A 22,245-nucleotide genomic window follows, 5' to 3' on the forward strand; every position below is an offset into this window, starting at 1 on the left:
TTGCTATTTCTCAGGAAAGACCAGAGCGTGTGTCCCGTGCCTTCTCCCATTCCCCCATCCTCTCCCTGCCTGAGACTTGACCTGAGGAATCTGCTGCCTTTATTGTTGCTGTCTCAGGAGAGTCAGGGCGGGGGGCACAGAGACCCTCTCCTTTTTCATGTTGACCTTCGGTTCCAGAACTTCAGAGCTAACTGACTGGCACAGATCCCAGTAGGGGCAGGGTGGGGGAGTGAGGAGCAGAGAACTAAACTATGCTGGCTTCTGAGGCTAAAAGTGAAAATCAGCTGCTGACTAGAAATCCCCCCCCAAAGAGGACTGAGTCAGCTGGAGGTTCAGAGCAAACACTTAGCCCTTGCTCCATCCAGGAGCCCAGAGAAATCTCTGAACTTTTCTAACTTGCAAAAGTTCCTTTGTTTCTGCTCGTCAAGCCCCAGACTCCCATGGCTGGAAGGACAGAGTTTGTTGACCTAAAACACCACCCCCTTCCTCCTGAGGAACAAAGATGAAGGCTCCTGGAGCCACTTTAAGCCATTAACTCACCCACCCTCTGCCCAGAGTCAGGTATGGGAGGGGGGAGGGAGAGATGTGGTAGTGTGGGAAAGTTCTGCTTATATCCAGAAAAGGTGCAGCCCCAGAAGCCAAGACTGTGGAGACAGCTACAGTAGTCCGGAAGGAGCTGGAGGACGGGGAATTCCTGAGGATGGGCCCAAGGGGGCCTGGCTCCCTGGGGAAGTGGGAATACTAGGGGCTGACCCTGTACCTCGGTATCCTAAACCTCACCAAATAGCCTTTCCCAGGAAGAGATCTTCAGGCTGCTGGGTTGGGGCACCAGCCCAGAAGGGGAAACTAAGGCAGGCCTCACCTCCCAAGAGGGTCATTGCAACATGAGACCCAAGAGAGCTGCCAGGCAACTCCAGCTCCGCCTACTGTTCCTGGGTATTAATCCCCAATCCCCAACTTGACCACTCAGGGGAGGAGATTGGCTGAGGAGCTTGAAGAGGGGGCGTCACCACTATCCCTCCCAAAGCTTAAATAGGGGTTCAAACAAGAAAGCTAGGTGCTTGGGAAAAGCGCTTTCTTTCACGGGCTCCCTGAACCAGACCATGACCCAGACTCTCAAGCTCGCCTCCAGAGTGTTTCATCGCGTCCACCGTGCTCCCAAGCTGAGCGCCTCACTGGGTTCCAGAGGCTCCGACTCCGCGCCCAGGAGCTTGGCGGACATCCCAGGCCCATCCACGCCGGTCTTCCTTGCTGAACTTTTCTGCAAGGGAGGTCTGTCGCGGCTACACGAGCTGCAGGTAGAGGGGGGACATTGTTCCTGGAAATTAATGCTGGAGAAATTGGCTTTGACGACGCTAGAAAGGACAGACTAGTGCAGAAAGTAGGAAGAGGTCCAGTGAGAACAGATGCCCATGAACTATAGAGAAATTGGGGCTGCCGGCAGTGGCTTGACCTGCTCGGAGTCCATCCCTATACCCAGCAGAAGAGTGCGCTCAAAAAGCGCCTTCTTGCTCTGTAGAAGTTGGGGCCGAGTTAAGTCCAGAACAAGTGCTCGGGAGGCAGAAACGCACAGTACCTTAGCCGCGTTTCCAGCTTAAAGCTACAGGCTCTCCTATTCAGTCGCTGGGGGCTCGTCCAGAGAGAGTCCACGTGAGGAACCTTTGGGATCTCTCCGCCTCGGTTTACCCCGGGCGACCTAAGAGAGAACCTGAATGTCCGTCCGCTTTGTGCAAAGTTCCTCCGTCGTGCCCATCACACTCAAACTTCCTAGGGATGTGAAGCGAGGAAAAGAGAAGGAGGAGAGGTTTGAAGCGTCAGGGCTACATACCAGCTGGGAGCTCGTGAAGAGACTGAAGCTCCCCCTTGCACAGCCCAGCGAACACCCTTGGAGTTGGTACGGACCGAGCTGGATGCCGGCGGCCCACGTCTCCAGTGTCCGCCTCCCCTTCTCCCAGGTGCAGGGCGTCGCGCGCTTCGGTCCCGTGTGGTTGGCCAGCTTCGGGAAGGTGCGCACTGTGTACGTGGCGGCCCCTACACTCATCGAGCAGCTCTTGCGACAGGAGGGTCCCCGGCCCGAGCGCTGCAGCTTCTCACCCTGGGCAGAGCACCGTCGCCGCCGCCAGCGGGCTTGCGGACTGCTCACCGCGTGAGTCCTCTCTGGCCTCAAAGCCCAAACGTCCTGCTGCGCCCCTCTCCTGTGGCTGGTCTGGAGACAGTCTGTCTCGGGGTGTGGAGGGAGGTCGGCCTTTTCCCTCAACCTTCTGGTAAATGGGGCTTCCCACCCCTGCCATTTTCGCTCAAGCTCAGGTAAAGCCCCGCCCTTGCCCCACCGCCCATCTCTTTGTCTTTTGAAGCCAAAAGCCTGGGAATCCGCCGAAGGGGCGAAGGTACCAGGACCTAGGTGGAATGTCAGATTCTGTGACTCAAGTTACCCAGGAACCCAGGCCCCTCCGGGGCAGGAAATGAGTAACGAAGTAGGGGAATGGAAAGCGGGCACAGGCAGGGGCAGGTTTTGGTACCCCAGGGGAGCGGCGGCAGTCTCTTTCTGGCCACCCCGGCCGAACACGCTCCATCTTCGCTGCAGCCAGCTCCGTCCAACCACCCCCACACACCCCCATCCGCTCTGATGCGCCCCCTCTCTGCACACCCGTAGGGAAGGCGAAGAATGGCAGAGGCTCCGCAGCCTCCTGGCCCCGCTGCTCCTCCGGCCTCAAGCTGCCGCCCGCTACGCCGGAACCCTAGACGACGTGGTCCATGACCTTGTGCGGCGTCTTCGGCGCCAGCGGGGACGCGGCGCTGGGCCGCCCGCTCTGGTTCGGGATGTGGCAGGAGAGTTTTACAAGTTTGGACTAGAAGGTGAGTCCCAAGGCAGGGGCAAGTGTAGGAGGCACCCGCCTGGGCTTCTCAGTGCCCTGACAGCGCCCCCTCGCGCCCAGGGATAGCCGCCGTGCTCCTGGGTTCACGCCTGGGCTGCCTGGAGGCCGAAGTGCCTCCAGACACAGAGACCTTCATCCGCGCGGTGGGATCGGTATTTGTGTCCACGCTGCTGACCATGGCGATGCCTAGCTGGCTTCACCGCCTCGTGCCCGGACCCTGGGGCCGCCTCTGCCGAGACTGGGACCACATGTTTGCATTTGGTAAGGCATGGAAATGAAGTGAGGATAGGGGAACATAAAGCTGTTCGGGGATGGTGAGGCATCCCTGTACCTTCTCCCCACACAGCCCAGCGGCACGTGGAGCGGCGAGAGGCCGAGGTAGCCTTGAGGAGCAAGGGAAAGCCTGAGGAGGACGTGGGATCTGGGGCACACCTGACCTACTTCCTGTTCCAGGAAGAGTTGCCTGCCCCGTCCATCCTGGGCAATGTGACAGAGCTGCTACTGGCCGGAGTGGACACAGTGAGGTTCTCCTCCCTGTTGGGAGCCCAACTTCCAGAGCTTATCCTCTCCAGTTTCAGGGGCCACCCTGCTGCTGCAGGGGATCCACTATGGCCCTTTAGGCCAGCTTGGCTTAACACCTCCTGAGCTCCAGACTACTTCATATTCTGCCCTCTTCACTGGGTCTCCACTCGTAACGCCTCTGATGCTCTCACCTGTCCTCTCAGGTATCCAATACACTCTCCTGGGCTCTATATGAACTCTCTCGGCACCCAGAAGTCCAGACAGCACTCCACTCTGAGATCACAGCTGCCCTGGGCCCTGGCTCCAATGCCCATCCTTCAGCTACTGCTCTATCCCAGCTACCCCTGCTGAAGGCGGTGGTCAAGGAAGTGCTAAGGTGAGGGAACAGGACAGGAGGAGCTAGAGAAAATGCTGGGAAGGCCTGGGGAAGCAGATAGTGAGTGGGAGTAGGGAGAGAGAGCAGAGGAAAATGGTACTCTACTCCTGGCCAAGAATGGGTTTGGACGTTGTGGGCTGAGGGATGAGAGGGAGGCTACAAGTCCTGGCCTCACCTTGCTGTTTCCCTCTGGCTCTGCAATCCAGACTATACCCTGTGGTGCCTGGAAATTCCCGTGTCCCAGACAAAGACATTTGTGTGGGTGACTATATTATCCCCAAAAATGTGAGTAGAGCCTATGGATCCCTTTTGCTAAGCCATCCCCTCACTCTCTTGGGCCCCATCCTCTTCTCAAACATTCCACATAAGCCCTTCACCCTCCCTTTGGCCTGAATGCCTCTCTCTAGGATAAAATGGGACAGTGGAGAAATCATTCCAAAAGTAGCCCCAGAAAACTTCACCATAACCAACCAGAGCCTGCCTTTGCTCCAATCCATGTATCCTCTTTTCCATGTCCCTCCCTGCATTCATGGGCCCAAACTGACAAGTTTATGTTCCTTTCCCACCAGACGCTGGTCACACTGTGTCATTATGCCACTTCAAGGGATCCTGCCCAGTTCCCAGAGCCAAATTCTTTTCGTCCAGCTCGCTGGCTGGGGGAAGGTCCAGCCCCCCACCCATTCGCATCTCTTCCCTTTGGCTTTGGCAAACGCAGCTGCATGGGGAGACGCCTCGCAGAGCTTGAACTGCAAATGGCTTTGGCTCAGGTGAGTGATCTAGACATGAGAGACTCTAACCCTCTAAAGCCATGAACTCTTCTGACAAGCATAGCAAAATATATGACTTGGTAAACCTAATCCTCTGAAATATCGCAATCCTGTTATAGATCTAGAAGGTGAGCAAAGGTATTTAGACTATCTTTTTCCCTGCCATAATCCCTCACCCTCATTAACCAAGAAATTCTCTACTGACCACAGGTGCCATTTCAACATCGACCAACCTAACACTAATAATGCCCTTTGCCAATCACACCCACCATTGTAGACCCCTCCCATAGTGATAGCCTTCTTCCTCCCCTTTCCAGATCTTGACCCACTTTGAGGTGCAGCCTGAGCCCGGTGCTGCCCCAGTCAGACCCATGACCCGGACTGTCCTGGTACCGGAGAGGAGCATTAACCTACAGTTTGTGGACAGATAGTCCTGTGGATGGAGGCTGTCATCATCACACTTTCTCTCATTGCAGGGATCTATCAGGCACAAGACCAAGAGATATGTATTCCCCCTGAAACCTGTCTATCTGACCAGACTGGTTAAAGGGACCATAGCAAACTGTTTGAGGCAGCCCTGACCAAGGTGTGAAGTAGGCATTGGCCTCACCCATCAGGCCCTGAGAAAACCATGATCCTTGTGTCTGCTCAGCCTTTCTTCTGGTCATATCATAGGTATCCTTCAAGCGCCAACTCAAATTTTAACTAATAATGTTGGGTGGCCTGGGGAAGGACTCAACCACTGCCCTTTTGGGGCTTCTACAGTGTTTAGGAGCTGCTGGCTAAGCACTTATCACCATGTGAGCTAAGTGATTGTGCATCTGGTCTGCACCTGGCTCCTTGCATGTGAGCTCTTTGAGAGGAAGAATGAGACCTTATTCAGTCTTTATATCCCCTGCCAAGGCCTATCCCTGATTGGGTGACTCCATACAGGTTCTCAGATTGAATCTGGACCATGTGGCAGAAGGGATAAGCAGCTTATCAGGCTCTGTCTACTCTCTTCCTTCCTCATCTTGCCCCTACCAAGGAGAGTGTGCCCTCACCTGGTTTATGATGTTTTAAAACTCTCCTTGACTCTCTAATCACTATTAGGAGTTGGCTTGTCCCACCAGTTAGTTCCCAGACAGAGACGTCTTTGGGCCTGTACCTGCCTACACCTTCCTATCATATGTGGAATTTTTCAATATTCACAGTTTTGAAATAAAAGAATCGAATGTTTCATCCTTGACTTTTGATTTACTTCTCTTCCACTTCTACTTCCTACAAGTCCTAGAGGCAAGGCCCTCAACCAAATCCCCTACTTTGATTTCTCTGGTCCTGGGAGTGACCTCCATAACAATGGGAGGTCTAGACACCTGGAAGAGTGGTTTGCATCACAAACCCAACACGTTTCTGTCTGTACAGGGAATAGCTAAGTCTGGCTCCCTAGAAGAGATTTAAGGGGGTGGTGGTGAAAAGTACCTGCAAGGGCTAGGCTATAAAAGTGGGTTGGGGAGCACAGGATTTGCAGAGATGGCCAGAGGCAACTGACTCTGGTGGAAGTGCTTTTGGAACCTGGACTGCCAGGACTGGAGGATGTCTGCCCTCTCTGGAAAAGTTGCTCCAAGCTAATTTCCTTCAGAGAAAGACAGGGGTACATGCACAGAAATGAATTCAGACAGGATGAAACCTGAGTGTGGGGGTGGCCAGAAGCCCTGGGGCACTGAGGCAGAAGGGGGGTGGGCAGAAGGAACCTCTGTTTCCCTGAATCAGCATTCTCTGGCCCCCCGAGAGGCTGGGCACAGTTCTCCCCTTGTGATGTATACAGATTAACTCATCTTCCATACAAATAAATCTCTCAGCACACTCCCAGCAGCCCCTCTGTAGCCTAGATTCCCCTCCCCATGTCAAGACTTGCCCCCCTTCTTCCTGCTCCTCTCCATTCCGATTAGCTGGATAGAGATGGAGATTTCTTCACTTCACACTTCCTCCTCCTCCCCTACCACATCGGCCCCCTGCCCTAGACATGGCTACCTGACCACAGACATTGTCTGCTACTGGGCCTTCTGGGGGTATCCATTTTTGTAAGATCTACAGAGGGGCACAATATACCCAAGGCACTGTGCAGAGACTAAGGTTTGTGTGCCTTTACTGCCCCTCCTCTCAACTCTCTATTGTATTCTCCATCTCTACCCCCACTCCTCTATCACTAAGCTTAACTTGAACCTAAGTGACCTGATTTTTAGCAGATCTGAGCTTTGAGGGAGAATAAAGCCCAGCTTCCTCTCACACCCTGTCCCCTGGAATCAGTGATGAGAACTCTGTACACCCACATTCCTCATTGGGTAAGTAGGACTGCTCACTTGAGGGCAGCAGTCCCATGACCCCTTTCCTAGACTAGAATTTCTTTAAGTTGGAAAAAAGGAAGGAGAGAGGACCATACTGGTTGCTGGTCCCAACCCCCATACCAAGCAAGACCTCCAATGGTACTGAAAGGGAGGGAAACATACTGTCTCAACTGACCTAATTTTAGGACCCAGAATGAAACTGGAGAGAGTGTATTTGTGTGTATATGTTCTTTGGTGTGTCTAAGCTTCCAAGGAGGGCCATCATCATGAACAGCCCAGGTTTGGCACAAGAAACCCCACCTATGTCATACCTACCTGTCATATTTGCCAGGATAGGTACTAGTAGTCACTCTGATTTGCTGTCTTCCTTCTGGTCCCCACCAGCTATTTTGTGAATAGCAAATCAGGAAAGTCTGACCCTTCTGTCTTCCCAGGTGAAGAATGTGGAGGGTTATCTCTCTAGGCAAACAATTTCCCACCGGAAAAATCGGCCTCTGTCCCCTCTCTTTGATCTCTCTCCCTCTCTTTTGTTAGAAGAGATACACTCCAGTACTTCCAGATGACTCAAACCTGCCTTTAGCTTCAGTTCCTCCATTCCCAGGAGAGTCTGGGTGCCAGCACCATGGACAGCAGCCAAGACCCCCCCCCCCCCCCCCCCCCCCACACCCCTTTTACAGAAGGATGGAGAAGACCATTTCCAAGGCAAGGATGTGACCTTTAGTAGACCTTTAGTAGAGAAGCATTTCCCCAAAAAACATCCCCAGGGAGGAGGCAAAACAGAATCTTCCTGAGGAAAGGACCAATAATAGGAAAGGCGTCTGGATCTGACTTAACAATGTATGAAGTAATTATTTTAATTGCTGATGAATAGTTCACTTAAAAGACACCATCATTCATATAATACACAGCCCCAAGGCCTCAGGAGAAAGGGAGGAGGCCTCAGGCTGACCCACATTTTAACCAGTCCTTCCCAAACCTTTTCTCTATAAACAACAGCTCTCTATGCTGCTGCCTCCAAGCGCAATACCTTCCAGTTAATACCACTAGCTGGGGCACGGGATCAGACCTGTGACCCTGAACTTCCATAGGAATAGCTTAAGCTGGGGTTGGAGATTCATAACATTGGGACATTCTGTCTGTCTCACTCCAAATGAGTCCAAATTCATTTCACGCCACTTCTCTGGGTGAGCACATTACCTGGGAAGGACCAATAGAACCCACAAGATCCCCAGAAGAAGAAGGACAGCTCCATCCTTCCCCAGTCCCCAATGTTTAGGGGGTTGGGGAGCTCTCATTCTTGCAAATAACCACCATCCTTCACACTTGCGTATCTATTTCCCCTCATATTTCCATATCTATTATGACACTCGACACGTATTTCCAAGGCTCTGTGCAACCCCAGATGAAAAAACACATTTTGGAATTTGTTAACCAGCTACTATTTGAAATAAATGGACCATCAGCTAGTCTAGAAATCTTTTTATGCCATCACTAATTTTCTTTGTGATGGCATTCAACCTGTCCCTCATTTATCCTCATTCCAACCCTATGAGGTAGACAGGAAAACCACGGCGGAGAGATTTTTTTTCTGGATCATACAACTTGCAGGTGGCAGGCCCACCCCTTAGGTCCCTCTGAGCACTGCCACCTAGCAGCCAATGTGAATTATTCACCAACAAGTGGGAGTTACAGCTCCAACTCAGAACCCACTGTTGCACTGGGGATTCACAACCTCTGCAGAGAAACCTCCCCACACCTCCCAACCCTCCAGAAAAGCCCCAGATGAGAAAGGAGTCTCCACGTGCATATAAATGATTCTTTATGCCCTCCCCCCATGCAATGGGGGGTGGAGCAGGGGGAGGTCCCTCCCGCCCTCATGCAGGGAACGGAAGGTCAATGTATACTAGTCTTATTGCCAGCTGCCCTGTGGCCATGGGGTGGGGAATGGGGCGTCTACAACCCCTTTCTTCTGGCATTGGTCCCCCTTCACCAAGTCACTATGGTGGAGCTGGGGGGGCTGGAGGCCCTAGGAGCTGAGGTAAGGACGGTTCTCTAGGGAAGAAAAGATGCTCTTCCCACCTGCCCACTGGTTGCCCCAGGATAAGCATGAGGAACTATCAGTGGGGGCTGGAATGTCATCCAGGTGTCTCTACCCAAGGGGCAGTAGAGGCCAGACAATGTCTCCAGCTTGAGGCTGCCCACAGAGATCCTCAGTGGTGGGGGCAGTGCACCCCAAGCACCTTGTCCAGGTGGTACCTCCAGCAGCCATGACAGCTTATCTCTGGCCGATGCACTGATGCAAGATCCCCGCTCCTGGAGTTCAATTTCAGACCGTGGTGACCCTCATGACAACCTCTCGGCCAGAATGGGAACTGGAACGGGCATCTGGCGGCCGCAGCTGTCCAAGGAGGTGCAGGATTGTGTAACCACAGCGCTGAGGCAAGAGCGTCCGCATGCGCTGGGCAGCCGGGGGGCGGCTGGTGGCCCCAGAGGGGGGGCCCGTCCTTGAGGTCCTGGGGCCCGGCTTCCCTGCCGTCCCTCCCCCTGTGTCTCCTCCTATGTCCTTGGTCTTGTCATAATTCAGGACCTTCCACTGCTGGTTCACTGCCTGCCAGCGCTTGAAGATGCGGTAGACAGAGGAGCCTTCGTGCACGATGAGGCCTGAGCGAAAGGGAGAAGAGATCCAGGGTCACCTGCTGCCCAGACCTAGGCCAGGGGTACTTAAGCAAATATAGGCCAGAGTGAGGAGATAGGGTATGCAAAAGACCTGAAGAGGCAGGGAAGGGAGGGGCACCAAGATAGCCCTAAAGGCTCCCAGTGGTAGAAAATTGTGGCTATGGAGCTAAGGGAATGGGCAGGGAAAGTTAAGTCTGTGAGTTGGAGGAAACCACTGAGTAGGTAAGGGAGAGAGGGGTGCCCTCACCTATGCAGACGACATCCATGAAGCCATACATGCCGTAGCAGATCTGAAAGAGCAGATCTTGCCGTTGCCACTTGGCTGAAGGGCTGAGTGAGGACCAGATGAGCCAGGAGATGCTGGCAACGAGGAAGAGAGAGCCCAGAACTATGGCTGCAATCTGGACCTTCTCGATGACCGTCAGGGAGATGGCCTGCCACTGTGTGGGAAAAAGGGCTCCAAAAAGTCACAGAAAGAAAAAGAGGGCCAGGTGGTGAGTGGCCCTGAAGAGGAAGATGCTCCAGAGCCTTCCTGAAACCCTTCAGGCAGGATTAACAATCTGTCTCCTGTGTGTCCTGATCAAACCTCGTATGGGGTACTTTTCACACCGTCTGAGACCACTTGTCTGTCTTATGTTAGAAAGACAGGATCAGGCAAGTGCTCTGAACCCAGACCATTTAGGTTTGAATTCCAAATCCTAACTCCATCACTTACTGGCTGAGTAACTTTGGGCAAGTTTTTAAATATCTCTGTGCATCAGTGTTCTCATCTCTAAAATGGGGAAAGTAAGGGGCGCCTGGGTGGCTCAGTCGGTTAAGCATCCAACTTCAGCTCAGGTCATGATCTCACGGTTGGTGAGTTCGAGCCCCACGTCAGGCTCTGTACTGACAGCTCAGAGCCTGGAGCCTGCTTCGGATTCTTTGTCTCCCTCTCTCTCTCTCTCTCCCCCTCCCTGCTGGTGCTCTGTCTCTCTTTCTCTCAAAAATGAACAAACGCTAAAACGAACTTTTTTAAATAATAAAAAAATAAAATAAAATGGGGATAATAATGGCAGATAACTAATAGGATTATTATGAAGATTAAATGAGTTGCTACACACCAACAGTGTGACACATAGAACAAACTACACGTCTGCTATCATCATCACCTTCGGCATTATCGTCTTTTGCCTTTTCGTTGTCCCAGTGCCTAGGACAGTACCTGGAATACAGATGGTTCCCAATAAATGTGAATAAATGAAGGAAGGACTTACAGACAGACGGGAGATTATGGTAATGGTGGGCAGGGGTGCTTTGAGGAAAAAGTAAGCGGTTAAAATAGGCTCCCTGGAGAGTCCCTAATTCTGCTGCTGAAAGCCCTTGCCCCCCTCTGGAAGTTCCTTCCTAGCATCTCACCTGCAGTGGGTTCTTGGTGCTGATTGCCAGGACCTGGTACTTGAAGTAGCAGAGCTCACAGCTCCAGGAGCCCCTCTCACTGATCCAGCGAATGAGGCAGGGCTGGTGTGTGCAGCGCACTGAGCCGTCGCAGCGGCAGGGGCTCAGGAGCTCCCCCTGGAGGAAGAGTGAGGAGGGTCCGGTCAGCTGTCTCCAAGACCCCACTCCTCTCCAATCCAAGAGAGGGAAACCTCTCCAGGTCAGTCATTCTCCAACCTTAAAAAAATTCAGGCCTCTCACCCAAAACAGGGCAAGAAGGCTGAGGCCTCCGAAAAAAAAGAAAAAAGTTAGAGCTCAGGGTAAACTTCCCTGACCAAATAGGTGAAGAACGAACCGAAATGGGGCTAGGAGAGGACTGAGTTTTCTCCTTTCCTAAAATTTGGGGAGGGTGCTCTTTATTAAGGCTTCCCAGATGGAAAGCTACCCCTTAGGTTCCAGAGAGGCAGGAGGGTCAGAGCTTCTGATCCATGCTTTCCTCCTCCATCCCATCGCTGTAAAGTGTTTCACAGATGTGGTACAGACTGGGATGGGTTATCGTCTTCAGTTTCCAAGTATCAAAAGGGGGGGGGGGGAGTTCCTGGGAGTGGGAATATGTTCCCCTTAATCAAGGAATCATTTCTCATAACAAAGGTACACCCCCCCCCCCCCCCGCCCCATCCCAGGACAACTTTGTCCATAGCATTGAACAAAGAGTACTCTTTGGAATGAGATGGAAAGTTATGGAATGGGAAGAAGAAAAGTGCCCCACGGAGAGAAATATTGAATGAGGCAAGGGCACCCGGCTGGGCCCCTCCCTTCAAGGGGGGTTATAGAAGTACTCTGCCAACCTCCGAGAATAGGCCCCTCGGCCTACAGAGACCCTGGGGTGAGAGAAGTGGGACAGAAAGGCTGTCCCCGTTAGTGGGTGTGAGGGATTTTGAGCCCTCCCATGAGAAAGCCCCACCCTTTCCCGGGAGCCTCTGACCCCCCTCTACCCCAAACGTGCGCTCGGGGACTCTCCAGTCAGCCCCCCAACCTCACCCAGTACCCACTCTGGGTCCTGGGTCCCGCCCAGCCTCCTCAGGCCCCGCCCCCTGTTCGTGGTCCGCCCGGGCGCCCCAGGTACGCGCCCCCACCCCTCCCGCCCGGCCGGGTGCCCAGGCCTGACCTGCTCCGGGCCCTGGAAGCAGATTCGGCACTGGGGGGTTCGGAGCCCGCTGTCCAGGCTGCTGCTGAGCGACAGGGCGTCCAGCGCGCCCGGGGGCGGCGGCGGCGGCGCGGGCGGCGGCGGGGGTCCGGCCCGCGTCTCCTTGTCGCCGGCCAGGCCCCGGGCCCGCGGCTCCGACCCGTAGTACTCCTCTTCGTCGCCGTCGCCGTCCCGGGTCGAGCAGCCGGCGAAGGGCGCCCAGCCGCAGCCGCCTCCCCCGCCCCCCCGGGGCTGCGGCTCGGCCCGGGGCCGCCCCCCGCCCGTCAGCACCAGCAGCTTCAGCTCGTTCAGGAACATGCGGAGCCGAGACTTGAGCATCGTCCGGGCGCCGGAGGGGGGGGGGGGCGGGAGGCGGCGTGCAAGGGGGGCTCTCGGGCGGCGGGGGGAAGGGAGAGGACAAGGCCGGGAAGGGGGCGCGCGCAGGAGAGCCGAGCCGGGCCGGGGTCTTCGGGGCCTGAGAGCGCAGTTCACTGCTGCCACAGCCGGGGTTCCGGGGCTTTCGGGGCCGAGAGGGCTGGCGGCCCGGGGGCGGCGGGGCGGGCAGCCATGGCCGGGGCAGGGGGCGGGGAGGGGGGCTCAAGGTGCCGCGCCCCGCGGGTCCGGGTCTGGAGCGGGCCGGGCTCCCGGGGTTACGCGCCCCGGGCCTCCTGCGGCGGGGCCGCCCCCCATCGCCGTCCAGCTGGCTCCAGCCCCGCTCGGGTTCCCGGCTCCGGCTCGGCTCGGCCCGTGCGCTCGGCGGTGGCAAATGGCGGCTCCTTCCGGCGGCGGCGGCGGCGGAGACCCCCCCGGAGCGGCGGGCGGGCGGGGCGGGCGGGGCGGGAGCCGGGGAGCCGGTGAGGGATGGAGGGAGGGGCGGGGCGGGGAGCGGGAGAGAAGTGGCCGCGGCTGCGCATCCCCGCCCTGCCCCGCACGAGCAGGTGTCCCCAGAGGCGGGGGCGAGTGTGCGAGCCCGGGGGAGGGTGGAGGGAGGGGAGTGGCCAAGGAAGGGGAGTGTGCACACGGGTAGGAGAATAGGTGTGTTAATGGGGGTCGGGTGCTGGTGAGCGGGTGAGGAAGCAAGGTGAGTGGTCAAAGACGCAGGTGCACCCGGGAGGGAGAAGCTTGTGCAAGATAGGAGTGTGCAAAGAAAGAGCTATGCAAGGGTCTGAGGTGTGAGGAAGGTGAACAAGAGATGGACTCAAGCAATAAACACTTTTACACAAAAGACGGGAGTGTGCATGGTGTGGGGCAGTGGAAAACATATTAGTAAGAGATGCATTTGGATGGTATGAGAAACAGAAGTGTGTAATTGTAACGTGTGAGGAGGTGAGTGAGGAAGAGAGACAAGAGTACTAAAGGGATTAAAGTGTCTTTCCTGGTACTCTCCTGCCCCACAACACTACACTGAAGTGAATACTACAAGCGCAGGCGCGCGCGCGCGCGCGCACGCACACACACACACACACACACACACACACACACAGCTCTGCTTTTGCTTTTATGGAGGCCTTGACCCTGAGAACCAGTTCTACCCTCTCATCACATCATTTCTGCTTTACACTTACATCTCCCCTCTCCAACGCTGAGGGAAAAGGGATTCCAGGGGAACCCATTGGGTCAAACGCACTGGAAAAAAAATTAATTAGCAAAAGAGTAATTAACAGGAGAAGGGAGGGTATGGAACCAGAGACAGACTGCCAAACTAAGTCTCCTCAATAAAAGTGATTAAGGAGAGTAATGCTTTTATGAAGCATTCAAATGCTTTGCATGGATGAATGCATGAATCAGAAAGGGGGCTGGAACCCAAGGCAACATAGAGGATGACTTCTATTCTAAAGACAGTAAGCTGTGGAAGGTGAAGCTGAAGTGGACCCTGCCGGCATAGGAAAGAAATTCGACACACTCAGAGACACTTTGTCTGCCAGAAGGTTTATGAACCAACCAGTCCTGGCAAGGTAGCCAATAAAACATTCCCCTCCGAAGCCCCTTACCCAATTCAGACCTTGAGGACTTTCTTTCCTGTGTCCCAGCTGCCCTTGCCAGCAAGGGCCCAGAGCTACAACTACCAGAATGCAAAGAGGGGGAATCTGTACTGACCTGTATTCCATTTTGCCCTGGAGCATAGTTTATATTCATCTCAAGCCTGAACTCTTACATCCTCTGCAGGATGGTTGAGGAGAATAGAAGTTAAGATGGAAAGAGTGGCAAACAGAGTTATAAAATGGTTTCAGATTTTAGACAATTTCTCACAAATGAGACACTGATCCTTTCCCTCCTTATTCCCATTCCCCTGAAGGGTTAAGAGATAAATAAGGAAGTTAAAGCCAGTAAGACAAGGAAAGTCAGAGAAACCTGTCTGTTGTCTACCTAGGTGTCTGCGAATAGAGGCCATTTGGAAAAGTCTGTGTTCTGGGTGGGAGCAAGGGCTAAGAAAACTTGCATTGGGGAAAAGAGAGAAGCAGAATGACCCCAAACAAGGAATCGCAAGGTTTGTAGACAAGCACAAATCATGTCTTAGGTGGTGGTAGTGGTGACTCCTTCACACATGCCCACTGCTGTATCTATCTATATAAAATGTATAAAATGTATACATATGTATACACATATACAAACACATATATATCCTAGCATCTTAGTGCTAGAAAGAACCTTAAAGGTTAAACATTCCTGTCTCTTGCTCATTGATAACTTATCTGCCAGAAAGCACTCCCAATTTTAACACTCCCAAGAAAGGGTAGAAGTTGGGAGGAGAGGAGGGCATTACCTTGCCACTCTTCCTGTTGGATCACTGCATTAATCTGTCTTCCATCAATTATTTAACACTAGTTTTGCCCTCGGATGGGTATTGTCTACTCTGTTTTATACGACCACACTGTTGGCTACATCTTTACAGACAGCCTCATCATTACTTTAAAGGGCTAGTGACTGAGACACCAAAAAACCCACACACAAACAAAAACCCTGCATACACACACAGGAAGCAAGCACTCAGTAAAAATTTGTTGAATGAGTGAATGAATGAAACAAAGCCGCAAATGAGAGTATGTTTTACGTTGGCTTCAAAGCAGAAAGGCGACCGCGCCACGTCTCGCCCCCTCCCCGCCAGACCACCATATAGTGAGATGTGCAGTGAGACTGGAGAAGTGCTCAGGCTCGGCCTGCAGCCCCGAGTTGGGATCTGGGTGGCCCAGGTTGCCATGGCACCGCATTGGACTCCACCCTCTCTTGTCTTCCTCTCACCCTCCCCCCCGCCAGGGTCTGGCAGTCAGTCACGTGCCCTGCCGCGTAACCACACCTCTGCTCCTCAGAGCTAAGTCAAGCGGTCACGTGTGATAGCAACAGATCACGTGGCTGCCATTGCTCCTCCGCCCCTTTCTCCTCCCCGCCCCCTTCCCGGTCAAAGCCTCTCCTGGCTGCTCCTCTGCGCATGAGTGTCTCGTACGTGCCCCGAACGTCCGGCGTTCGCCCCGCCCCTCCAGTTTCCGCGCGCCTCTTTGGCAGCTGGTCACATGGTGAGGGTGGGGGTAAGGGGGCCGCTCTAGCTTGCGGGCTGTGTCTATGGTCGGGCCCGTAGCGTCCAGCTGCACCGGACAGAGCTCGAGTGTATGGCGCCTCAGGATCTGGCTCCGGGGCCCCGATAACGGGCCGCCCCCGCAGCTCCAGGCACGGAGTGAGGTAAGTATAGACCCTTCCCAGGAATGGGGACCATTTTCGTCCTGCACGGCTTCCTACACGAGCAAGTTATGGAAGGATGGCTCGAGGGCGGGAAGTGGGGCAGGGTGTAATTTGTTCCTTTGTGGTCATATGGAGGTGTCATTTTAGGGACTGGATGTCGGATCTTCGACGCAGGGGGTGTGTCGTGTGAGATCAACCTTGTGCGGGGCGCGATGGTCTGTCCCAAAGGAAGAGGAATTTTTTATTTTAGGGCTTCACGTGGCTGGAGGGGTTGGAGTTAGGGTCATTGTGTTACCTGAGGGGCCAGCCTCGTGGAAGATTGGGGAAGGGACGGGATGCTGATGGTGGTGTCTTTGTAATGTCTTTTGTGGGAGTCACTTTATTGCTGCAGGCTTACACCATCTGAACTTTGGAAGGGATTTTCAGTGGCAGGAGTCTCTGTGATTGTAGGGTCTCCTCTGATCTGAGAATGGCTACTCCTCGATATGAGCCAGTGGCCGAGATTGGTGTTGGTGCTTATGGAACTGTGTACAAGGCCCGTGATCCCCACAGTGGCCACTTTGTGGCCCTCAAGAGTGTGAGAGTCCCTAACGGAGGAGGTGCTAGCGGGGGCCTTCCCATCAGCACAGTTCGTGAGGTGGCCTTACTGAGGCGGCTGGAGGCTTTTGAACATCCCAATGTTGTCCGGTAAGAAGAGGTGGAGGGTTGGGAGTGGGTAGTAAAGGGGAAAAGGTAACCTAAAGGTGGGGAGTGATGGTCAGAAGGGAAGTGGGGACCCTGAGGAAATAGGGGAGGCCATCGGGTACAAAGGGATTGATCAGTGAGTGACCATTTGTTCTGGCCAGGCTGATGGATGTCTGTGCCACTGCCCGAACTGACCGAGAGACCAAAGTGACCCTGGTGTTTGAGCATGTGGACCAAGACCTAAGGACATATCTGGACAAGGCACCCCCACCAGGCTTGCCAGTGGAGACTATCAAGGTGGGTAGGGTGGGTAGACACTGAGAGGTACATCGAGACCTTTGTGGTAGAACCTGTTGTGATTTCAGGTATGGTGTCTAGTTTCCAGTTCCTGTGTGTTTCCCCCTTCCAAACTAGGATCTGATGCGCCAGTTTCTAAGAGGCCTAGATTTCCTCCATGCCAACTGCATTGTTCATCGAGATCTGAAGCCAGAGAATATTCTGGTGACAAGTGGTGGGACAGTCAAGCTGGCTGACTTTGGCCTGGCCAGAATCTACAGCTATCAGATGGCACTTACACCCGTGGTCAGTAGAAAGGTGGGGGTAGGGGAGTGGCTGACCATAGCAATTGAGAAGTCATGTGTTTTGTGACTTTAATTAACCAGTTGTGGTTCATGGTAACCCATACAATCCTCATCCGCTTTTCTTATTCCCATTAGGTTGTTACACTCTGGTACCGTGCTCCGGAAGTTCTTCTGCAGTCTACATATGCAACACCTGTGGACATGTGGAGCGTTGGCTGTATCTTTGCAGAGATGTTTCGTCGCAAGTATGAGACCCAAGTATCCTGAACTATCTTGAGTTTCCCAAATCTCTTAGGCGTAAACCGCATCCACTCCCTGCCCATTGTTTCACTTAAGTACTCTTGACCATTTTGTCCCTAACCAGGAACTCTCAAATGGCCTGGAATTAGGAACTTCATAGCCCCATATTCTCTATACCCTCTGTTTTGAGCCACTAGCAATAATTATTCCACTACCAGATCTTTGAAAATGACTGCTCCCTGTGTCCTTTCTCACCTTAGGCCTCTCTTCTGTGGAAACTCTGAAGCTGACCAGTTAGGCAAAATCTTTGAGTAAGTGACCAGCATGGGGGAAAAGAATTTTCCCTTTTGAATCTTTCTGCTAAGCCCTGGATGGCAACTGGCTCTGCCCCTGGAAATGGGGGCTGGAGAAGGACCCTCTTGACCAGAGTTCTCCTGCTCCCCATAGCCTGATCGGGCTGCCCCCAGAGGATGACTGGCCCCGAGATGTGTCTCTGCCCCGAGGAGCCTTTTCCCCCAGAGGACCCCGTCCAGTGCAGTCAGTGGTACCTGAGTTGGAGGAGTCTGGAGCACAGCTGTTGCTGGTACTGGGCTTGCGCATGGGCACGGGCACAGGGGAGGTTGGGGAGGAAAACAGAGCAGTATAAAAGGGACTTAAACTGTCATGGCGACTAAGACTTGGTTGGAGGATGGGCTAGTTTTTAATGTTGCCGTGAATAGGCCATCCACAAAGAGGGATGTAGAATATACGCCATCCTAGGTATTATTGGGGGTGAGCAAAAGTCTTTTTGTTTTATTTCATTTCATTTTTTTTTGTTTTCACGGTCTTTTGATTTTTGCCTCCACTTCTCAGGAGATGCTGACTTTTAACCCACACAAGCGAATCTCTGCCTTCCGAGCCCTGCAGCACTCTTATCTACAAAAGGCAGAAGGTAACCCAGAGTGAGCGGTGGAGTGGCTGCAACAGGACCAAGAGAAGAAAAGCCGTCGTCTCCCTTCCTTTGAACACTTGAGTGGAGAGCCCCCCAACTGAGAAGGCGACCTCAGCTTCATCGCTGAGGCTGTGGAAACTCCTCCCAGCTCTTCAGAGAGTATTTTGCTGCCTTAATGACATTCCCCTCCCATCCCATCCCTCCTTTTGAACCTTATCCTTCCCCTGCCCGCCCCCCCCCCCCCCCCGATTTCCATACACCAAGGGGTATCTTCCTTGTTCTCCCCCTTCCTATCTTGATATTGGGATCTTTTTTTATACAGGAAAAACAAAACAAAACAAAGAAATACGGTCTTTTTTTTTTTTTAAATATTTCATCTTCTGAGGGGCTTTGTCATTTGGGGATTTGGAAAAACCATTTGGAAGATGGAACTTCACTATAGAACCTTGAAAGATTCTCCCCAGGTCAGTCACAGAGCCTGTGTAGGCAGTGGAGCCCAACCGGCAAGAGAGAAAAAAAGGCACTTAAGTTGCTTCTTTGAATGTGGAGTTTAAATGGCTTTTATTTTTATATTCACTGAATTCCCCACACTGGGTCCTACTTATTGTAAGAAAGAGTTCTTGATGGTTTTTCCTGGCTGTCCCTGATTTACCCTTGGAGCCAGCCATGCCAAGATGTGTTGAGGTGGTCCAGCATGTGGAAGGGAAAAGAGGGGAAGTAGAGCCAGGAAGGACTCCAATCCCCATCCCATTTCATGCACTCCTAGGAGCTTCCCATATCCACTTAGGGAGAGAGGAAGTTGCTCTTTATTCCTTATAATCTTGCTCCCCCTAAACATGTCAAGGCACACAGCCTGGCTGTTCAGTCATCTTTGGGGGATGTGACAAAGGGCCTTTCCTTTTTCTCAAAAAGGGCTATAGGCCCTAGGTTTTCCCTAAGGGCAGAAAAGCTTAGGGAGAACAGAGAGCAGGAGAGAAGTCAGAAGGATCCAGAGTCTCATAGAAAGGCACTGGGGTTAGCTCGAGGATCCTTCTGATTCCGAAATCGCATTGCTAGCCAAACACCAAGGATCTGTAAAAAGCAAAGGGAAAGAAATTATCACCAATTCTGAATCTCTGGAGCTAAGACCTACAGGTATAGAGAAAGACTTACAGACACATAAGAGAGAAGTGGAGAATGTTACCTCTGTAAAGCTAAAGAAGAGTCCAACACCCCCCAGGATTTTCAGGGCTTCGTCTGAATGCTTAAGAAACTTTTCTCCACACATCTGGCACGTGGAGCTCCGGCTCTTGCAGATCTGAGGGTAAAACGTGTGTGTGTGTGTGTGTGTGTGTGTGTGTGTGTGTGTGTAGGACGCACAGTTGCTAGGCTGCCCTATCCCAACACTAATGGTGAAGGGCCCCAGAAATTTTTACTAGTTTCTGATTATTCTCCTACAGCCTGAAATCTCACTTGACTAATTCTCTACCCTTTGTATCCATCCCTTCCCCCCCAGCACACAGCAAAAGAGCTGCTAGAGAGAGACAATCCCATTCAAACTCTTAAATCTGCCAATTTGGGCATTGTCCTTAACCAGCTTTCCTACCAACACCGCCCCTCCCCCCAGCACAACTCACTGCAGTGCAGAAAGCATAGTCCTGTTGATACAGGGTTGTGAGGTTGAACAAGCCACAACAATCAAAACTTCTTTCCAGTTCATCCCGGGTCTTGTTGCTCATGACCCACCAAGACGCATTGATGACATCTGTCTGGAGAATATAGGCAGAGGGAAATTATTGGATGCTCCTAACCTGAAGGATCCTCCTACATCCTGACCTCAAATACCTCAATTTCCCTATTCCAGCAAAGGGAGTCAACATCCCTCAGAAATAAGGGTTTATTATACAGAAAATGATAAAAATCCACCTCAGGTTTTGGGAAATTAGCCAGATTTCCCAGAGGAAGCAAATGGCTCAAGAGTCTGGAAATGGGCCTACTAAGAGGTCCAGACTTAGGGGAGGGGAGTAGGGGAGAGGGGGAGAGGAGAGGGGAGAGGGGGAAAGAAAGCAAGTACTTGAAAGGGCATCCACTTACCTGTTTGCTTCGGTTAATAGCAAGACATGAGCAAGAGATCCCAAACTGGAAGATGAAGACCAAACCGAGGATGATCATGTACTGAGAGGAAGAGTTACAGGAAAAAAAAAAAGGCCTAGATTCCTTTATGTTGCACCTACAATAACCATCTGATCTCACCTGTTCGTAGAACTTCTATAACCACGTTAGTTGAAAACAATAAAATCAGCTCTGGTTTCATAAAGTATGGCATAAGGCAGGGCAAGGAGACACGTCCCCAAGATCATTCAAGTCTACCCTTTCCAACATTCCTCCTAGCGGATTCAGCCCTCCCCAAAGCCCGGGTGCTCCCATCACTTAAGGTCAGGATACAAAGAATAGCAGTACTTGGTGGTGGTTGACAGCACCCACCAGTCCAGCCACCGCGATGAGAAGAAGGAAGACTCCCACAGCAATGACTCCTCCGATGATGTGGATGCTGGACACCAGACCCAGGCCCTTACCCCAAGCAGCCACTCCAATGAGCAACAAGCCTACCAGCTACAGGAAACAGAGCACGTTACATCTCAAAAGAATTCTAGGGTGCAGCACAGCCAAAAGCCTTAAAGGGAGTCTTGGACAAAGAAGAACTGGGCTTGCGTGAACGAAGGAGAGGAGGTGTATGCTCCCACTGGAGATCAGAATGACTGGGACAGGGGTGGGGGCAGCAGGCAGAGAGTCAATGCATATAAAAAGGAACCTGTAGTTTCATCCATCACTTCTATTTTGAGAGAAACAAATTCACAGGAAGGAGGGATTGGCCTTTATACCCACAGCCTTCAGTTCATTCCCCCCACCCCCAGACAAACCCTCAGATCACCGGAAGTCTCCCCTCTTCCCACGGAAGTCCCCTGGAATTCCCTCTTCGCCGGAAGTTCCCGGGAATTTTCCCGGAACCCCCAGTACACCCCTCTTCCCACCGGAAGTCCCCTAGAGATTCTTCCCACTCCTCTTTCCGCCCTGAAGCTTCTCCCCCCACCCCCCTCCAAAACCTCACCATGTAGACCACGTTCAGCGCGCACAGCGCATTCTTGGAGCAGGCAAAGCCACCGCAAACCATCTCCCCAGCTTTGGGGACCCAAGTGGTCCCAAGGACTTGGGGGGAGGGTCTTGGGGACCGTCTTCTTGGACCCCGACAGCTTCTGTCTCTTTAAATCGAGTCCAGCCAAACCCAATTCTCTGCGCCTGCACCGTCCCACCCCTGCCTCTGGATTGGAGAAACTCGGGGCTAATCCAGGACGTCGATGGTCTGAATGCCAATCAGTCTGCATTGCGTCACTAATCCGCCTGCCGGCCCCTCCTTTAGGTTCTTTATTGGCTGAAACTTAAAACTGGGGGTAGGGCTTCCATAGATTCTCATAGGGACCCGAGCCTAAACTTCAAAACCCCGGATTGAAAGCGGAGCTTTCTGTGGCCGCAGCTGGAAGAGGGCTAATGCGAGGAAGGAGGCCCAGGAGAAACCCAGTGGAAGAGCGAGTAGGTGCGGCTTGGAGGGCAGGGCCCAAAGGCTCCTCCCCTCGAGGGAGCGCCCTTCCCCGCCCCTTTCCCCTTGTCCCGCAGTGATCTCATGATGACGACATTGTCGGTTGTTATTGCATCACACTCGAGAACACCCAGAGGAGCAAAACATCGAGCTATTTAGCCCGGCCACAGAAGCCCTGGGTTCGGCACAGCAACATCCAGCAAATCGTCACGCGTTTGCAGGTGTGTCCACTAGTACACATGTCCTCTTCCATATCCTCTCGTAGCTGGGTGTGAATATGCTATAAATACAGTGTGCAAAACAGCCGCCTCGGGCCAGAACATTTCTGTAGTGATAAAGCCACAAGTGCAGATATGAGTGTACTCGGTGTCGGTGTCTTCAGAACACATGCCTGATCCATGGCTTGCCAAAAAAAAA

At 53.0% G+C, this 22,245-nt stretch overlaps 4 protein-coding genes across 8 annotated transcripts; 2 read left to right on the forward strand and 2 right to left on the reverse strand.

Moving 5' to 3' along the window:
* Window positions 1-57: 57 nt before the first annotated feature.
* On the forward strand, window positions 58-5,762 carry CYP27B1 (cytochrome P450 family 27 subfamily B member 1). Of its 3 annotated transcripts, XM_053895617.1 has the most exons (9): window positions 58-1,298; window positions 1,956-2,146; window positions 2,654-2,856; window positions 2,937-3,137; window positions 3,223-3,395; window positions 3,602-3,774; window positions 3,981-4,059; window positions 4,344-4,541; window positions 4,859-5,762. In XM_053895617.1, exons 1-9 carry the CDS (start codon window positions 1,104-1,106, stop codon window positions 4,970-4,972), a joined length of 1,527 nt encoding a protein of 508 aa, XP_053751592.1. In that variant the 5' UTR covers window positions 58-1,103; the 3' UTR covers window positions 4,973-5,762. The 3 variants fall into 3 exon arrangements, with proteins under 3 accessions (XP_053751592.1, XP_019310482.2, XP_053751591.1); XM_019454937.2 differs by lacking the exon at window positions 58-1,298 and having other exon boundaries at window positions 1,378-2,146; XM_053895616.1 differs by lacking the exons at window positions 58-1,298; window positions 3,981-4,059 and having other exon boundaries at window positions 1,378-2,146; window positions 4,859-4,965.
* A 1,931-nt stretch (window positions 5,763-7,693) lies between these two features.
* On the reverse strand, window positions 7,694-13,535 carry MARCHF9 (membrane associated ring-CH-type finger 9). Its single transcript, XM_019454663.2, has 4 exons — window positions 12,126-13,535; window positions 10,940-11,095; window positions 9,792-9,984; window positions 7,694-9,529 (listed from the first exon to the last, which is right to left on the reverse strand). Exons 1-4 carry the CDS (start codon window positions 12,480-12,482, stop codon window positions 9,195-9,197), a joined length of 1,041 nt encoding a protein of 346 aa, XP_019310208.2. The 5' UTR covers window positions 12,483-13,535; the 3' UTR covers window positions 7,694-9,194.
* Window positions 13,536-15,622: 2,087 nt separating this feature from the next.
* CDK4 (cyclin dependent kinase 4) lies at window positions 15,623-18,607 on the forward strand. 2 transcript variants are annotated; one of them, XM_019454932.2, is made up of 8 exons: window positions 15,623-15,818; window positions 16,269-16,505; window positions 16,664-16,799; window positions 16,917-17,096; window positions 17,219-17,328; window positions 17,584-17,634; window positions 17,771-17,906; window positions 18,176-18,607. In XM_019454932.2, the coding sequence occupies exons 2-8, from the start codon at window positions 16,288-16,290 to the stop codon at window positions 18,266-18,268; spliced, it is 924 nt and encodes a 307-aa protein (XP_019310477.1). In that variant the 5' UTR covers window positions 15,623-15,818; window positions 16,269-16,287; the 3' UTR covers window positions 18,269-18,607. The 2 variants fall into 2 exon arrangements, with proteins under 2 accessions (XP_019310477.1, XP_019310478.1); XM_019454933.2 differs by having other exon boundaries at window positions 15,626-15,818; window positions 16,917-17,084.
* Window positions 18,608-18,798: 191 nt separating this feature from the next.
* Window positions 18,799-22,127, reverse strand: TSPAN31 (tetraspanin 31). Of its 2 annotated transcripts, XM_019454934.2 has the most exons (6): window positions 21,343-22,012; window positions 20,679-20,846; window positions 20,328-20,408; window positions 19,871-20,002; window positions 19,438-19,551; window positions 18,799-19,325 (listed from the first exon to the last, which is right to left on the reverse strand). In XM_019454934.2, exons 1-6 carry the CDS (start codon window positions 21,403-21,405, stop codon window positions 19,251-19,253), a joined length of 633 nt encoding a protein of 210 aa, XP_019310479.1. In that variant the 5' UTR covers window positions 21,406-22,012; the 3' UTR covers window positions 18,799-19,250. The 2 variants fall into 2 exon arrangements, with proteins under 2 accessions (XP_019310479.1, XP_019310480.1); XM_019454935.2 differs by lacking the exon at window positions 19,438-19,551 and having other exon boundaries at window positions 21,343-22,127.
* Between the last annotated feature and the right edge of the window lie 118 nt (window positions 22,128-22,245).

This window comes from Panthera pardus, unplaced genomic scaffold (assembly GCF_024362965.1).
Source record: "Panthera pardus isolate Hobbes unplaced genomic scaffold, ASM2436296v1 HiC_scaffold_6, whole genome shotgun sequence".
Taxonomy (NCBI): domain Eukaryota; kingdom Metazoa; phylum Chordata; class Mammalia; order Carnivora; family Felidae; genus Panthera; species Panthera pardus.

Coding starts and splice junctions, on each gene's coding strand:
- CYP27B1 (XM_019454937.2), top strand. CDS start 1,713: ATGTCCGTCCGCTTTGTGCAAAGTTCCTCCGTCGTGCCCATCACACTC. Junction 3,396..3,601: donor TACTGGCCGGAGTGGACACA/GTGAGGTTCTCC, acceptor CTGTCCTCTCAG/GTATCCAATACACTCTCCTG. Junction 4,542..4,858: donor TGCAAATGGCTTTGGCTCAG/GTGAGTGATCTA, acceptor TCCCCTTTCCAG/ATCTTGACCCACTTTGAGGT.
- MARCHF9 (XM_019454663.2), bottom strand. CDS start 12,482: ATGCTCAAGTCTCGGCTCCGCATGTTCCTGAACGAGCTGAAGCTGCTG. Junction 9,985..10,939: donor GCACCAAGAACCCACTGCAG/GTGAGATGCTAG, acceptor TTTCCCACACAG/TGGCAGGCCATCTCCCTGAC. Junction 9,530..9,791: donor CATGGATGTCGTCTGCATAG/GTGAGGGCACCC, acceptor CCTTTCGCTCAG/GCCTCATCGTGCACGAAGGC.
- CDK4 (XM_019454932.2), top strand. CDS start 16,288: ATGGCTACTCCTCGATATGAGCCAGTGGCCGAGATTGGTGTTGGTGCT. Junction 17,097..17,218: donor CACCCGTGGTCAGTAGAAAG/GTGGGGGTAGGG, acceptor TATTCCCATTAG/GTTGTTACACTCTGGTACCG. Junction 17,635..17,770: donor CAGTTAGGCAAAATCTTTGA/GTAAGTGACCAG, acceptor TGCTCCCCATAG/CCTGATCGGGCTGCCCCCAG.
- TSPAN31 (XM_019454934.2), bottom strand. CDS start 21,405: ATGGTTTGCGGTGGCTTTGCCTGCTCCAAGAATGCGCTGTGCGCGCTG. Junction 20,847..21,342: donor CGCTGAACGTGGTCTACATG/GTGAGGTTTTGG, acceptor TGTTTCCTGTAG/CTGGTAGGCTTGTTGCTCAT. Junction 19,326..19,437: donor TCTTCTTTAGCTTTACAGAG/GTAACATTCTCC, acceptor TGCTTTTTACAG/ATCCTTGGTGTTTGGCTAGC.